At 39.9% G+C, this 12596-nt stretch overlaps 1 protein-coding gene across 1 annotated transcript in view; it reads right to left on the bottom strand.

The window, feature by feature from the left end:
* The window catches only part of ERCC4 (ERCC excision repair 4, endonuclease catalytic subunit), a 31456-nt gene extending 18860 nt beyond the window's left edge, over nucleotides 1-12596 (bottom strand). The window contains exons 1-4 of the mRNA XM_074964621.1: nucleotides 12371-12596; nucleotides 9087-9267; nucleotides 4222-4417; nucleotides 2660-2867 (exon numbers count right to left, since the gene is read on the bottom strand). Coding sequence (XP_074820722.1) covers nucleotides 2660-2867; nucleotides 4222-4417; nucleotides 9087-9267; nucleotides 12371-12544 — 759 coding nt within the window. The 5' untranslated portion in view covers nucleotides 12545-12596. The remainder of the gene's footprint in view (nucleotides 1-2659; nucleotides 2868-4221; nucleotides 4418-9086; nucleotides 9268-12370) is intronic.

Raw genomic sequence — 12596 nt, 5'->3', positions numbered from 1 at the left:
CATGGATTCGTCAAGAACAAATCATGTCAAACCAAATTAACAGCTTCTTTGACAGGGTAACAAGCTTTGTGGATAGAGGGGAAGAGGTAGCTGTCGTATATCTTGTCTTTAGTAAGGCTTTTTGATAAAGTCTCGCATGACCTTCTCTCATAAACAAATTAGGGAAATACAACCAAGATAAAGCTAGTATAAAATGGGTGCACAACTGGTTGGAAAACCATTCCTAGAGAGTAGTTATCAGTGGTTCACAATCAAGCTGGAAGGACATATCCAGTGGGGTCCCGTAGAGATCAGTTCTGGGTCCAGTTCTGTTCAATATCTTCATCAATGATTTAGATAATGGCATAAAGCGTAGACCTATAAAGTTTGCAGATGACAGCAAGCTGGGAAGGGTTGGAAGTGCTTTGGAGGGTAGGATTACAATTCAAAATGATCTGGACAAACTGGTGAAATGGTCTGAAGTAAATAGGATGGAATTCAATAAGGACAAATGCAAAGTACTCCACTTAGGAAGGGAAAATCAGTTGCACACATACAAAATGGGAAATGATTGCCTAGGAAGTAGTACTCTGGAAAGGGATCTGCGGGTCATAGTGGATCACAAGCTAAATATAAGTCAACACTAACAGTGTTGCAAAAAAAAGCAAACATCATTCTGGGCTGTATCGGCAGGAGTGTTGTAAGCAAGACACAAGAAGTAATTCTTCTGCTCTACTCCATGCTGATTAGGCCTTACTTGAGAGTATTGTGTCCAGTTCTGGATGCCACATTTCAGGAAAGATGTGGACAAATTTGAGACAGTCTAGAGAAGAGCAACAAAAATGACTGAGATCTAGAAAACATAACTTATAAGGGAGGATTGAAAAGATTGGGTTTGTTTAGTCTGGGGAAGAGAAGATTGAGGGAGGAACATGAGAACGGTTTTCAAGTACATAAAAGGTTGTTACAAGGAAGAGGAGGGAGAAAAATTGCTCTCTTTAACCTCTGAGGATAGGACAAGAAGCAATGGGCTTATATTGCAGCAACGGCAATTTAGGTTGGACATTAGGAAAAACTTCCTAATTGTCAGCGTGGTTAAGCACTGGAATAAACTGCTGAGGGAGGTTGTGAAATCTCCATCATTGGAGATTTTTAAGAGCAAGTTAGACAGAGAGCTGTCAGGGATGGTCTAGATAATACTTAATCCTGCCTTGAGTGCACGGGACTGGACTAGAAGATCTCTCAAGGTCCCTTCCACTCCTACAATTCTATGATTTTATAGGCATTGTATCAGGCCCATAGTATCCAGGTACAGGTACCATTACAAGTGTACATAACAAACACATTATAGTTACTTTGCCAAAAGTACCCAAATAAAAACGTATTTAATAGTTATAATATTTACAGTAAGTAAACCAGTATCTTGGAAATGTAGTGAAATATATGCGATTTTATATAAAACATAACTGAACAATTAACAGATATCTGCCTCCTCTACTGCATTAAGTGTAGATTTTTCCTTGAAATAAACCACAGCTGCTGTGAGAAGGAAAGAGACAAACATACCTATCTAATTTCACTTGAGCTGCCCTGTGGCCTTAGTATTCAGTACACTTTATTCAGTGAAAGAAGAAAGCACCATACTATCATCTTGTTCTCATAACAGACGAGCACCCTAGAGATGGGCAATTTTGGTATTTTTATAAAACAAAAACATTTTCTACAAAAAGCCAGAAAGCCTAATGTTAACATAAAAACAGAGATAATGCATGTAAGTAAACTGTGTCACAAAGTGAATGTTGAAGTATGTGGTTGTACTCTGCAAAAGTACATCAACCAAGTTGCAGCTTTACTACCAATAGCAATATAAAACATGGTTAATGACATACAGCAACTCGATACAAAACAAATACACCTTGGTATATGCTGCTTTCCATGCATAGGAAGAGATCCTACTAATAAGAACATGAGCATGTTGTCAAGAAAGAAATACTGTATACATTATCATCTCTTCTTTAATATTAAGGAATATTCTGAGCAGAAACTGTACAGCCATCTTAAATCTTTAAAATGCTATTATGACACAGTGAGTAAGGTCATATATTTTATTGAACCAAATTCTGCTGGTAAGAAAGACAAGCTTTTGAGCTCTTCCACCTTGTCTCTCTAATATCCTGGGACCAACACAACTACAACATGGCATACATTAGTACACAGTAACAGATGGTAATTATAAATCTTATTTTCCCATTCGATATAGCTAACTACAAAAAATAAGGAATTAAACATAATAAAGAAGACTAAGTAGCTAAGCTACACAGAAATAATTTAGTCTTTACAATGTTAAAAATTGCCCCATTATTATTATTTGTATTACCATAGCCCTAGTTATGGAGCAGGACTCCACTGTGCTAAGTGCTGTACAAACATAGACCAAAAAGATGGTCCCTGCCCCAAAGAGATTACTATCTAATTTTACAGTGGCAACTACACACAATCAATACTACAGATTACTACAATTCTCAGTTTACAATGGCAATGAGCATGCTGAAGGTGAGGTTTTAAATTGCTTCTACCTATTTTTTGGAATTATAACAGTACATTATTGTACAGAATGCTAACTAGTAAAATGACCTGCATTCTTTACAGTTACATCATAGCAAACAAAAACAAAATTTACCTTGTCAAAAGGTTTTCCAATAGCATTTTCTAATGATAAGTCTTCTACTTCAAGAGCTGGGTTATAGCGTTTGAGTTCTCTCAGACAAACATTCAGGATGTCTAGTATAGAGGTCTGGATAGTGAGCATGGCAGGGGTCATGGATACGTGTATTTCCACCACTTCAGGTTTGTGTTTCTCTAAAAATGAATTCACCGCTATATGAAACCTAGGGAGAAAATAGCTTATGAAGATTTATATGAGCAGTACAGAACCCTTACAGGCTTAGTGCCACAATTATTTAATACATTCACATAAAATGAGTTTTAGAATCAGTGTAAGTTAAACTACTAAGCTAACTGAAAAGTGCACTGTGTTCTATAGAAGTGAGGGTAGTTGCCAGTGTGTACGATCAGCCTCAAGAAACTATTTATGCTTTGATCACACCTGTATTAGTCCTTGTCAAGTATCCATAGAATAACAAAGCTCATAGACATAAGGAGATGGAGAATTACAATATTATATACTAGAAACCCATTTATCCGGTCTAATTGGGACTGGGGCCACATCAGATAATCAAAACTCCAGATAAACTGGAGAATGGGAAAATGCAATGCTGCAGCACCATCTATGGGCTACAGGAGCGATCATCCACTTATGGCCCTGGAGTCCTGGTTGTTTGGTAAATACGGAGAGCTGGTTAAGGGTGAGTCAGATAAATGTGGTTGTATTGTATTCCACAGAATAACCATGGATGGGCCAAATCCTGCAGTCCAGTGGAAAGGAAAAATCCCATATAACAGGCAGAATAAGGTATCTAAATCCGGTGTAGCCCAAGAATCCACCAATAAATTCTGTAGACCCCCCAGCCCTCCATACAAGTATCAGGACCCCTTTATAATGCTCCTCTCGGCTATTCTATACCCCATTACATACATGGGAATTAATGTTGATAATGGAGTATGATATGAGGAGCAGTAGCTCGTCTTGTCTGCTCCCTCTAAACTTAAGTGCACATCTTCCTGACCCACAGAATCTCCAACTTGTACAGGGGATTTCATGATTTAGAAGCAAGAGAGCATTGTGCACATCCACTGTTCACCCTTTCCTACCCCAATTAAGCCCACTTTTGCTCCCTTCTACAACTAAAACAAAAGCTTCTGAAGATACTGCTTACAGTGGCATGTGACAGAACAAAGAAGGAAAAGGTGAGTGGACCACTTGAGAGTGGGCTAAAGAAACAGTAAAGTGGGGTACAAAAGATGACTTTCCTATCCAATGGAAAAAATTTTCTCTGCATTTTCAATGTTCATTGTCTCAACTGGAGTAAGACAAGAGATTTCAATCCTGTTCCGGGCTTTGCTCTAACTCACTATGAGACCTAAGGCAAATCAAACTCTGTGCCTTAGTTTCCATCAGTCAAATGCAGATATTCTTCAGACTTTATATACACATTTAAAAGAACACCTTAGCTTTTGATTTAAACCTCGATGTTGAAGACATAAACCTATGAAAAACTACCACAATCCAAAAAACAAGACTCAGTTAATAAAAATACATTGTGAAGTACCAAGGCATCTTACCTTGGCCACAGATAAAGTTTCCGTACAAAGAGATTTCTCATCACTCTTTCCACATGACAAAAGCCAGTATCAAAGGCAATGGCATTGTCTGTAAAGGCTTTGATGAACCCCTTCTTGTTCTTCTGGCGAAAGAGTCGCAAGATAAATGCTTCCTGACAAGATTCAATGATTCTGTGTGCTTTGTATACCAAAATACCTGGCAGAATAAGAGGTTTTCAAGTTACACAAATGGGGAGAAAAAAAAAAGTTAAAATATTGGGTCTATTTTTTCCACAAGAATGCATTATTCTTTTAATGTTTTGCCAATTAAACAGCAATAGGAATTTAAATCTTCTGTCATATGCTGCAAATATGGAATCATGTAGGACCAGTCGAAACAGTTCTCAAGCCCCCTCCTCCTGAACACTATAGCTGTGTTAATGAGGCATCTTTAGACAAAAAATACTTCTACTTAAATGGAAAGGAGACAAAAAAGGAAAACAGTAGGGCTTAATTTGGATTCTTAGTTGCATTATAAAATTCTAGAAGTTATCCTAAGAATTTAAAATGCTGGTAAATTAGAAGTTAACACAGTATTATCACACTGCAGTGTAGGGATTTTAAAGGTCACATTATTAATTTATCTACAAAAAGGTTGTAACCTACAGAACTGAAACACCTGATGACATTTTGTTCATGATGAAAGAACCCCTCAAGACATTTCTTTAGCATATTTTTTATGATTTTCATAGATTTTTAATGGCAGAAGGAATCTCTATGATTCTAGTCTGTTTCCTGCAAAATATAGGCCATAGAATTTCACCAAGGCAACGTCTACGTGAAGTGAGCTGTAGCTCACGAAAGCTTATGCTCAAATAAATTTGTTAGTCTCTCAGGTGCCACAAGTACTCCTTTTCTTTTTGTGAATACAGACTAACACGGCTGCTACTCTGAAACTAAAAAAAGGTGTATTTCTAACAATTGTTAAAATGCTAAGGTAGACAAGGCAAGTTGTACTTTTAACATGTATTAGGTGGTTGGGGTAAACCATACGGATGAGCCTAGGGATTACGTCACCCAGATAAAACCAGTTGAAACTACAGTTTGCCTTGTCTGCACTAGAATTTAAACCCATTATTTAACACACATTAAAAAGTATTTTTTCCTAGCGAAGACAGGCTGGTTAAGCTACAGCATCTCTTTTAGAAAGACATCTAAATCTTGGTTTAAGGACTTCAAACTCCAGTGAATCCATCATATCCCTAGGTAAGTTGTTCTAATGATTAATCACCTTCCTGTTAAAAAAAATTGCATCTTTATTTCTAGTCTGAGTTTGACTAGCTTCAGCTTCCAGCCATTGATCTTGTTATGCCTTTGTACGATTACATTAAGTTTTCACACTTCTAATAATTCTTGCAAAGTGTGGGCCCCAGAACTGACAGTATTTTAGTAACAGTCTCACTAATGTTGTACATAACAGTGACTACACCACTCACCTACTTTTATTCCATATTCCTCTGCTTAAATATGCAAGGATCACGTTTACTCTCTTCCATTACCATGTCACATTGGAAGCTTATGTTCAGTTGGTTATCCACCATGATCCTGAATTCTTTTTGAGTCACTGCATTTCAAAATAGAGTGCCCCCAATCTTATAAGTGTGACCTACATTCTTGGTTCCTGAATATGTGACTTTGCATTTAGCTATATTAAAATGCATGGGCTCATTTGAATAACATCTTACAATGTGATCCAGATCACCCCGCAGATCTGACCTGTGCTCATTATTTACCACTCCACAAATTTGTGTTATTTGCAAACTTTATCAGTAATGATTTTATATTTTCTTTCAGCTCATTAATAAAGATACTGAATAGCATTGGGCCAAGAACCCGTAGGACCCCATTAGAAATGCTCCCACAGGATGTGCACTTACAATTAATTTGATATCAATTGGCCAGTTTCTAATGAATTTAATATATGCTACTTTGATTTAAAGACAACTACATTCCTATAAACTGCTTAAAAATACTTATCTGTTTCATTGTTCAAGCAATGCTGATTATATATCATCTATTACTAATGTGTGAATTTGTAATAAAATCTCTTGTTCTCTAGCAATTAAGAATATAAGCCATACTTTTACAACAGGAGTGGACTCTACCCTGGAGAACAGTGACTCTGAAAGAGACTTGGGGGCATGGGGATAATCAGCTGAACACGAGCCCCCAAGTGTGCTGCTGTGGCCAAAAGGGGCTAATGCAATCCTTGGATCGGTATACAAGGAAATGATGAGTAGGAGTAGGGAGGTTATTTTACCTCTGTATTTGGCACTGGTGCAACCACTGCCAGAACTCTGTGTCCAGTTCTGGTGCCCACAATTCAAGGATGTTGATAAATTGGAGAGGGGTCAGAGAAGAGCCACAAGAACGATTAAAGGATTGTAAAACATGCCTTCTAGTAAAAGATTCAAGGAGTTCAATCTGTTTAGCTTATCAAAGAGAAGGACAAGAGGTGACTTGATCACAGTCTAGCAATACCTCCATGGGGAACAGAAATTTGAAAATAGAGGGTGTCATTGTTCCTGAAGAAACTGCACCTCTGACCCTTTCCTTAAAGGCACCTGCTTAAGACTCAGACCTCTAGCTGTCACCTTTCTTGGAGCAAACTGTTGTGACTCTCTCCTTCTAGATTGGGTATTTAGGCTACAATTCCTCCTTCATTTCATTACAATTATTCCAGCAGGTCTGAGTTTAGTCCAGCACTTGCAACTCTTCTCTCTCTCGGGGCAATGACGGGTTTAACCAGTGACCAGGCAGCTTTTGTAAAGCAAAGTATTATTTATTCAGAACAAAATCATTACAGAGAAAAATAGATCTTAAAAACAATAAACTATTTACATGCAGTCCTTCGCTTAGCTGGCAGTCATCTATTTTCCACATGAAGACCATGGCAGGTTTCAAAGTCTTTAAGGCCCTTTCCACAGGGCCTGTTTCTTGTCATCACAGCACCATGCCAGTTCTTGGATTGGGTAAGAGTGAACCCTGTCTCCATGTCAGGGTGGTCACATTATACATTTCTCACGTCTTTGTTTGCCAGGCTTCTTCAATCAGATCAAACTAGAATATGCAATTTCCCTCAGGGTAGGGTATGTGAGACTCCTCCAGACTTCTTTATGTGCCTAGAGATTTACAAATTTATTACCCCTCCCTCACCACAAGTTACCAGTGATTTTAGTTCTTGCAGGAAACTCCTGTAACTCCCCCATGGGACCAGAATATAATCTAAACTCTTCAAAATACATATAATGTATACCAGCGGTTCTCAAACTGTTGGTCAAGACCCCATCTGGGTTAAGACCCCATTTTAATGGTGTTGCCAGGGCCAGCATTAGACTTGCTGGGACCCAGAGCTGAAGCTGAAGCCCAAGCTTCACCCCCACCCGGGGCAATGGGGCTCAGGTTGCAGCCCCCTTTCCCCTTTCGGGTGCCAACCCCCCTGGGGTCATGTAGTAACTTTATTGTCAGAAGGGGGGGTTGTGGTGCAATGAAGTTTGAGAACCCCTGATGTATACAGTTGATACAATAGTCTTTGAATATCTCATGCGTTCATAATATCTATCACAGAGGTTTCTTCAGTCTAGCAGACAAAGGTATATAACAAAATTCAATAGCTGGAGGTTAAAGCTGGACAAGTCCAGACTAGAAATGAAGAGCAATTTTTTAACAGAGAGAGTAATTAATCATTAGAACATATTACCAAGGGTTTTGCTGGATTCTCTTTCACTGGAAGTTTTTAAATCCCAATTGGATGTTTTCTCTAAAAGACTTTCTCTAGTTCAGCCATAGCTATGGGACTTGAAACAGGAATTAAATTCAGGTAAGTCCTCTGGCTTGTGTTATGCAGGACTTCAGACTAGATCTCAACTGTCCCTTCTGGCCTTATAATCTATGCTTAGATTGTAAAATGCAAGATTTTTTTTTTCATAAAAGAAATGGATACACTGTTTGCATGTCTAGAGATATCAGATACATTTAAAAAGGAATGAGAACGTCACAAACATATTTTTCTAGAATTATTCCATCCTTTCCATTATATCCAATACCATTTCTAATATTCCAACCAATGTGTACAACAAGATATGAAACTATAATAGCTACGGTGACACTGACATCTTGTGGTAATAGCATCAAAATAAAAGACCAAGTTATAAATGATCCGCAAAGCATTTAAAAATTGATTTGTGCCTTTTTTGTTATTTCTGTTGTACAGAAGGCCTAAAGAACCTCCCAATTCCCATCTTTATTCGTTCTTCAAACTAGAAATATCAAGAATGTTAAGATTCATCTACCCCGGTTTGCTGTAAAACCTCTTAAAGGTTCTAACATAGTGGGAACTCTCACATGTTTATTGAAGGGATGGAATATCTGTAACAGAGATTCACTTTCTCCAAAGTGTTCATTAATCAATTATGTTTAAGCATTAACAAAATCCAGAATTTTATTATCTGGCTAAAAATTCCTTTCCCTTCCAATTTTCAATTTTGGGGGTCTTGTGTAATTATTGTACTAGCTCTCCAATCACTAGTGTGTCTTCTAGGCTAGACAAGATCTAAAATTTTAATATTAATAAAACAAGTAGAAAAACACACAACAACTTTCAAGTCTAATTTATATAAAGCAGAATAAAACGCCACAAGCTTTTCACATCACCTTTAACACAGGCATCGTTACTGCAACTTTCACAAAGGCCTAATTCTTCAGCCCTTACACACATCAATTGGACTACCCATAAGTAAAGGTTGCAGAACTAATCCCTGTGTGTATAGGTGAAGTAAAAGGATTATAAATGGAAAATTTTTAGCTTGCTTGCACTAAACTCTTACCAGTTATAAGATTTGAAGGAATTCTATCTGTCAAGAAATCCACCACAAGAATTCGACTTGTTGCGAAGAGGACACCACCTTGTGTGTAAACTTCATATCTACAGTTGCTTGTAATTTCATTGGTAACACGCCGAGGAAGATGGACAACTCCATCTGACCTCAGCTGATCAATAAAATACTCCTAAACCAAACACAAACACAGTATTTCACCAGGGTAATTGCTTTGATTAAACAGATGCAAACAATTATAGATTTCTATATTCTTATTGATTTTTCAGGGGCTGCCATCAAAAATCTACAAAGTAGTAATCATGAGCCACGATTACCTATATATCTAGATGCAACATATATTTTTCTGGTCAAGTATTATGGGTAACATTTTCAAAAGCATCCAAGGGACTTAAGACCCTAAGTCAAGGATTGGCAACCTTTGGCATGCGGCCCGCCAGGGTAAGCCCCCTGGCTGGCTGGGCCGGTTTGCTTACCTGTCGCGTCTGCAGGCTCAGCCGATCGCAGATCCCACTGGCTGCGGTTCGCCGCTCCAGGCCAATGGTGGCCGCGGGAAGCGGCGTGGGCCGAGGTCTGTGCTGGCCGCCGCTTCCCACAGCCCCCATTGGCCTGGAACGGCAAACCCCGGCCAGTGGGAGCTGCGATTGGCCAAAACTGCAGACACAGCAGGTAAACAAACCGGCCTGCCCAGCCACGGGGCTTACCCTGGCAGGCCATGTGCCAAAGGTTGCCGATCCCTGTTCTAAGTCTTATTTTTAAAAGTAACTTAGATAATTAAAAGAGTGAAGGACTGTCTCTGTTCTGTTTGTACAGTGATTAGCACACTGGGGTCCTGATCCATGAGTAGGGCTACTATTACAATACAAAGAATATATTTCACCATATAGCTGCATTTCAGCAGAGAATAAAGTGACCTGTTTGTGTAGTCTATGTATCTGTTTTAAAAGTGTTTTAGAGTCCTTAGGATGAAAAGCCCTATATAAATAAGATCATAATCATATTATTCTGTGGTTATGTATTATATTACATTTGTCTGAGGCCCTTCATCCTAAAGGATCTCAAAATTCTTAAAAATAGACACACAGATCGAGGCTTTGTCTATATTACCATTTTTGTTGGTCGGGGTGTGAAAAAAAATCACACCCCTACCCAACATAAGTTTCACTGACAAAAGAATGGTGTGGACAGCACTATGTCAGCAGAAGAGGCTCTCCTCTGGACACAGCTAACGCCGCTCGTTGGGGTGGTTTAATTATGCTGGCAGGAGTGCTCTCTCCTGCAGGCAAAGCACGGCTACATGGGAGACCTTACAGCGGTACAGCTATCCCGCTGTAAGGTCCGTAGTGTAGACATAGCCTAAACCAGTGGTTTTCAATATTTTTTCATTTGCAGACCCCTAAAAATTTTGACTGGAGGTGTGGATGCCTTTGAAAATCTTAGGCATAGTCTGCAGACCAGCAGAGGTTCATGGACCACAGGTTGAAAACCACTGGACTAAACAAAAGGGTCACTTTATTTTACACTGAAATCCAACCATGTGGTGAAATGTAGTAATTAATTATTAACAATCAGCATCATTACACAACATAAAAGGATGGTAAGAAGAATATTTATTCAACTAAACTGAAGGGGAAATCTCCATAGATAGAATGCAATTACCTGGTTTAGAATTTGCCCAGTTTCCCAGGATTAACATATCTACTCTTGAAAAGTGCCAGCAGATTTCCTCCCTCTCCCCACACACACCTTTGCCTTGTTTCAATGAAGTAAAAAGATAAAGTGACGGAAAAAAAAATGTTCTATACATAAAAAAGGGAAGAGGTCAGAGAGGGCAAACAGTTCCTTAATTAAACTAAGTATTAGAGATTGGTAATTTTATTCATTTATTCAACAATTTTATACTCTTTCTGGTCATTAGTTATTCACAAATTTCCATTGTCCAAAAAACAGTTTATGCAAACATATTTTAGCATATGGACAGCTTACTAATTATTCTGTGTTTCATGCTGTGTGACCAGTTACTGGGACCCTGATCTGATCCTGCAAACACTGACTTCAGCAGGACAATACTTACACTTAAAGTTAAGCATGTGCCTGAAACTATGCCATCACTAGAAATGCTGCTGCTGTAGCACTAATCAGTGTTGCTCACGGCAGCTACAGGAGGAGTTCTCCCATCACTACAGTTAAACCACCTCTCCGAGAGGGTAGTCAGGTCAACAAAAGAATTCTTCAGTAGACCTAGGGCTATGCGCACCAGAGGCTAGGTCAGTTTAACTACTTTGTTGAGGGGGTGTGGATTTTTCATACCCCTGGATAACATAGCTGTCGACCTAACTTTATAGTGTAAACCTGGTCTTGCTGGATTAGGACCTACACACTCGCTCTCCTGTTGGCATAGCGCGTCTTCACCAGACGAACTGTAGCTGTGCTGATGTAGTGCTGTCGTGTAGACTTGCCCTCAGTATTGTTTCTGTTACTTGACTGGATCACTCCCAAATTTACTAAGGGCTTTCAACACAGTGCACAGAAACATGCAGATATATATGTATGTGCACAGGTATTCAACACTCTCCTTCCACCACCAAGTATTTGCTTATACAAAGGTTTACAGGTAGTTAGGTCAGGTTGCTAATAGTAAAGCAAACAAAGTTTTTATTTGACTGACTGTTCACTAGTACTTGGGTACAGTATTTGCCCAATTCCATTCAACATACATCTCCATCAATGAAACACAATCTTTAATAACCGCTGATCAAGACTTAAGTGTATTGGCAACTTCAGCAGCACCATATCTCCTACCATGCTGTTGAGACATTGGTTCAGTACCAACTCCTCAAGGCAACTCTCCGTCACAACTAGTTCTAAAGGTACCAAGATGATTAATATACCCAGTCTGGAAAGTGGCCCCCACTTGAAACTTCTGAGGAAGAAGAATGCACTCTGAATATGAGGGAACAGTGGGGTAGGTTTGGGGGGAGAAATCGCACCCCAATTCTTTAAAGTGGGTAGGTCTGTATGTGAGGAAGGGATTTAAATTGCAACCCACTCGCAGCGAGGGGATTTTGGGGACAGGAGTGCGTATGTGTGTGTCAGGACGATCATATCCCACTCCCCCTGAAGGGAGGGGAGGAAAGGTTCCCACCCCCGTGAGAGGTGGTTGGGGGCAGGTCGGGGGAACTGACCCCCAAGGAGAGACCTGAGGGAGTGTCCTCCCGCCTGAAGAAGGCGCGTAGGCATCGACTCTCCCCACGCCCTGGAGAGCAGCCCCTCACCTCCTCGGCCGGGCCGGTGTTGAGCACCAGCACCAGGCTGGCCGGCTCGCAGTAGAGGCGGAGGAAGCGCAGCAGGATGCGGTCGATGCCCAGGCCGCGGGCGCAGATCACCAGCCCGTCTTGGTGGAAGAGATCCAGGAAAACCTGGTTCTCGTGCTCCAGCGGCGCCGCCATAACCGGCCGGGCTGACAGACCAGCAGCCGTTGCGCACGCAGGAGAGCAGAGC

This window comes from Natator depressus, chromosome 10 (genome assembly GCF_965152275.1).
Source record: "Natator depressus isolate rNatDep1 chromosome 10, rNatDep2.hap1, whole genome shotgun sequence".
NCBI classification, from domain to species: Eukaryota; Metazoa; Chordata; order Testudines; family Cheloniidae; genus Natator; species Natator depressus.
The sequence above is the reverse complement of the archived record's forward strand: the minus strand, read 5'-3'. Positions and strand labels throughout refer to the sequence as shown.